At 33.9% G+C, this 2930-nt stretch overlaps 1 protein-coding gene across 1 annotated transcript; it reads left to right on the forward strand.

Annotated features, from left to right (window-relative positions):
• The first annotated feature begins 693 nt into the window (after window positions 1-693).
• On the forward strand, window positions 694-2454 carry LOC121229571 (protein SRG1). The gene is made up of 4 exons (XM_041114175.1): window positions 694-1130; window positions 1209-1456; window positions 1530-1854; window positions 1960-2454. The coding sequence occupies exons 1-4, from the start codon at window positions 849-851 to the stop codon at window positions 2209-2211; spliced, it is 1107 nt and encodes a 368-aa protein (XP_040970109.1). The 5' UTR covers window positions 694-848; the 3' UTR covers window positions 2212-2454.
• The last annotated feature ends 476 nt before the right edge of the window (window positions 2455-2930 follow it).

Genomic DNA, 2930 nt, shown 5'->3' on the forward strand with positions numbered 1-2930 from the left:
AAAGTTTGGAGTTTATTATTTATAATTATAAATTATTTTTTAATGTTTATGATTTATAAATAAACTTTTTTATTATAATTTAGTGTTTTTTTTCTTTTGCGAATGAAGTCTCGATAAAATTGGTAAAGTCAAAGGCCTTGAGTATTGAGTATTTAAGTTTGAGACTTATCATGTACGAATAAAATGTATAGGTGTTCAAGTCTTATTATAAATTGTTGCGTATGTGAGTTTTAGTTTAATTAATTAGTTCATAATCTGGATGGTTCTAGTTTTTTGTTAAAGCTGTACTAGTTTAATTTTTTGTTTTAATTTTTATTCAATTTGTGTTGTAATAATTTGACTCTACACTAATTGATTAGTGATATATGTATTTATCTTTATGCTTTGATTGTACTCTAGTTGTAAACTTTGAGAAAGAAATATTTAGAGTTTAGGTTATAATTATACATAATAATTTTTAAGATTATGTTAATAATTAATTATACAAATTATATATGTATTTATTTAAATATTAAAAGTTAAACCTTAAATTATATATTAATTTTATTATCTTAAAGAAAAGCAATGGTTGGATTTGAGTAGAATTACCATCTTGCCAATCAGTGACAAAACCAACAAACAAATGTAAAATAATAATAAAATCATCCATCTGCAATCTTCAAGTCATAAACTATCAAGTCAAACAAGATGGAAAGCTCCAAAATTTACCGGAAACGAATCTAAAAGAAATGCAAAACCCGGATTCGGATAGCTTTGAAGTTTGAACTCATCAACAGAAGCAAATCTCATCCAACAATTTTGGTCTGTAAAACCTCACTTTAGGAACTAACCTTCAGCAACTAAAAAAAATGGACCTAAAGGTTGAAAATGGATGTATTAAAGAAGATAATGGACTGGGATGGGGCAAATCTTTGCCAGTCCAAAGTGTTCAAGAAATAGTGACGAATGCGTATCAGTCAGTCCCTGAAAGATACATTCAAGAAATCAAGGACAGGCCATCCTCCATTTCTTCTGAGAGCCTTCAAGCCTCACTTCAAATCCCAATCATAGATTTCTCATTGTTAGCCAAAGGTGATGAACATGAAACAAGGAAACTAGATCTTGCTTGCAAGGAATGGGGATTCTTTCAGGTAACTAAACAAGGGAACTTTGCAATACTATACAGACTTGAATGAAAACCTGGATTTTTCATCATTTGAGTTTTACAGATAAGGAATCATGGTGTGCAAGTGAAGATCCTGCAGACGATGAAGGCAGCAATGGCGGCTTTCTTTGAGTTGCCATTAATGGAGAAAAAGAAGTATGCAATGGGTGCAAATGATCTTGAAGGATACGGACAAGCCTATGTAGTTTCAGAGGAACAAAAGCTTGATTGGTGTGACCTCGTTGCATTAAAGACTCTTCCTCTTGAACAAAGGAATTTAAACTTTTGGCCACTCAATTTACCAGGTTTCAAGTATGTAATCCTTCTAGCCAAACCATGATACTTAATTTACACAAGATATTTTATTCTCATAATCGTATCACAGAGAGGCAGTGGAAGAATACTCGATAGAAGTACAAAAGGTAGCTGAGGAAATCAATGCAAACTTATCCATACTAATGGGGATTGAAAGAGATGGATTGAAAAGGTATCAAGGGGAGCTGAAACAACTAATGAGAATGAACTATTATCCGCCATGTTCAAGTCCTGATCTTGTGTTTGGTGTTAGCCCTCATTCTGATGGAGGCTCACTAACTGTGCTTCTGCAAGATGATGATGTCATTGGCCTCCAAATTAAGCACAAGGGAGAGTGGATCCCTGTTAAACCAATTCCTAATGCTCTTGTGGTCAACATCAGTGATGCTATCGAGGTAGGCAATAGATAAATGTGTTCATGTTCTAATAATTATGATAAGTTTGGATGAAAATTTATGAAAAAGAACACTTCATATTTGTTCTGGTTGTTGGTTAATCAGATTATGAGCAATGGAGTGTACAAAAGCACAGAACACCGAGCTATTACAAACGAGAAGAAAGCAAGGATTTCAGCGGCGGCATTCGCACATGTAGATGATGAACTGGAAATCGGCCCACTTGATTCAATGGTGGATGATCCCCATCGTCCTCCAATGTATAAGAAGATTAAGTATATTGACTATATCAGGCAAGTTTTGGCTCGCAAAATGGATGGCAAAGATCACACTGATCTAGTGAAGATACAAACCTGAGTGACGCCACTACTGCACCTCAGAGTAACTGCTCATACATATATATATTGTATTTGAGGTAACATAGTTACAATCCATATGTTTATATAAATTTGATAAACTAAGAATTCAAATCATAGATTTTATATGTTTATATATTTGTATAGTGTTGGTTTTATATTTTTTGACGTCATATTAATTGTTTTGTGTCTAAAATGGTTGATTTCGGAGTTTGCATTTCTCAATTAAAATTATTATTTTGTTATGCTTTGTCATGTGACATTTTACTAAACTTCTTGCATTGCATTCTTTTCTATACAAACACCTCATAGCATCATTTAAAGGTTAATGAAACACCTCAGATAAAATTGTTGACAGAATTACATCCGCGTCATGTGAATTCCCAATACGGACAAGTCTCACCCAATTCAAAGAGCTTTGTACATTTTGTAGTGCCACCCTGCCATGCTATAGGGCCACCTTATCTATGGCATTTGGTATGTCATAACAATGTACTTGAGCCTTGATCATACCCTCACACATGGCACCCTAGGATTAGGAGGTTCCACTAATATAAACTGAGGCTTCTAAGGAAGAGAAAGGATTTAGCCACAAAGAGACACTGAAAAATCAGCCTAAACCCCCCTCCCCTAGAATAATTGACTTCCGATCATTAAATGGCTCTTTGCTTGTCTCTATTCCGAATTGGGTGAATTGTCTCAACCTTATCCCTTATTAAT

This window comes from Gossypium hirsutum, chromosome A05, assembly GCF_007990345.1.
Source record: "Gossypium hirsutum isolate 1008001.06 chromosome A05, Gossypium_hirsutum_v2.1, whole genome shotgun sequence".
Classification (NCBI taxonomy): Eukaryota; Viridiplantae; Streptophyta; class Magnoliopsida; order Malvales; family Malvaceae; genus Gossypium; species Gossypium hirsutum.

Coding starts and splice junctions, on each gene's coding strand:
- LOC121229571 (XM_041114175.1), top strand. CDS start 849: ATGGACCTAAAGGTTGAAAATGGATGTATTAAAGAAGATAATGGACTG. Junction 1,131..1,208: donor AGGAATGGGGATTCTTTCAG/GTAACTAAACAA, acceptor TGAGTTTTACAG/ATAAGGAATCATGGTGTGCA. Junction 1,457..1,529: donor CTCAATTTACCAGGTTTCAA/GTATGTAATCCT, acceptor ATCGTATCACAG/AGAGGCAGTGGAAGAATACT.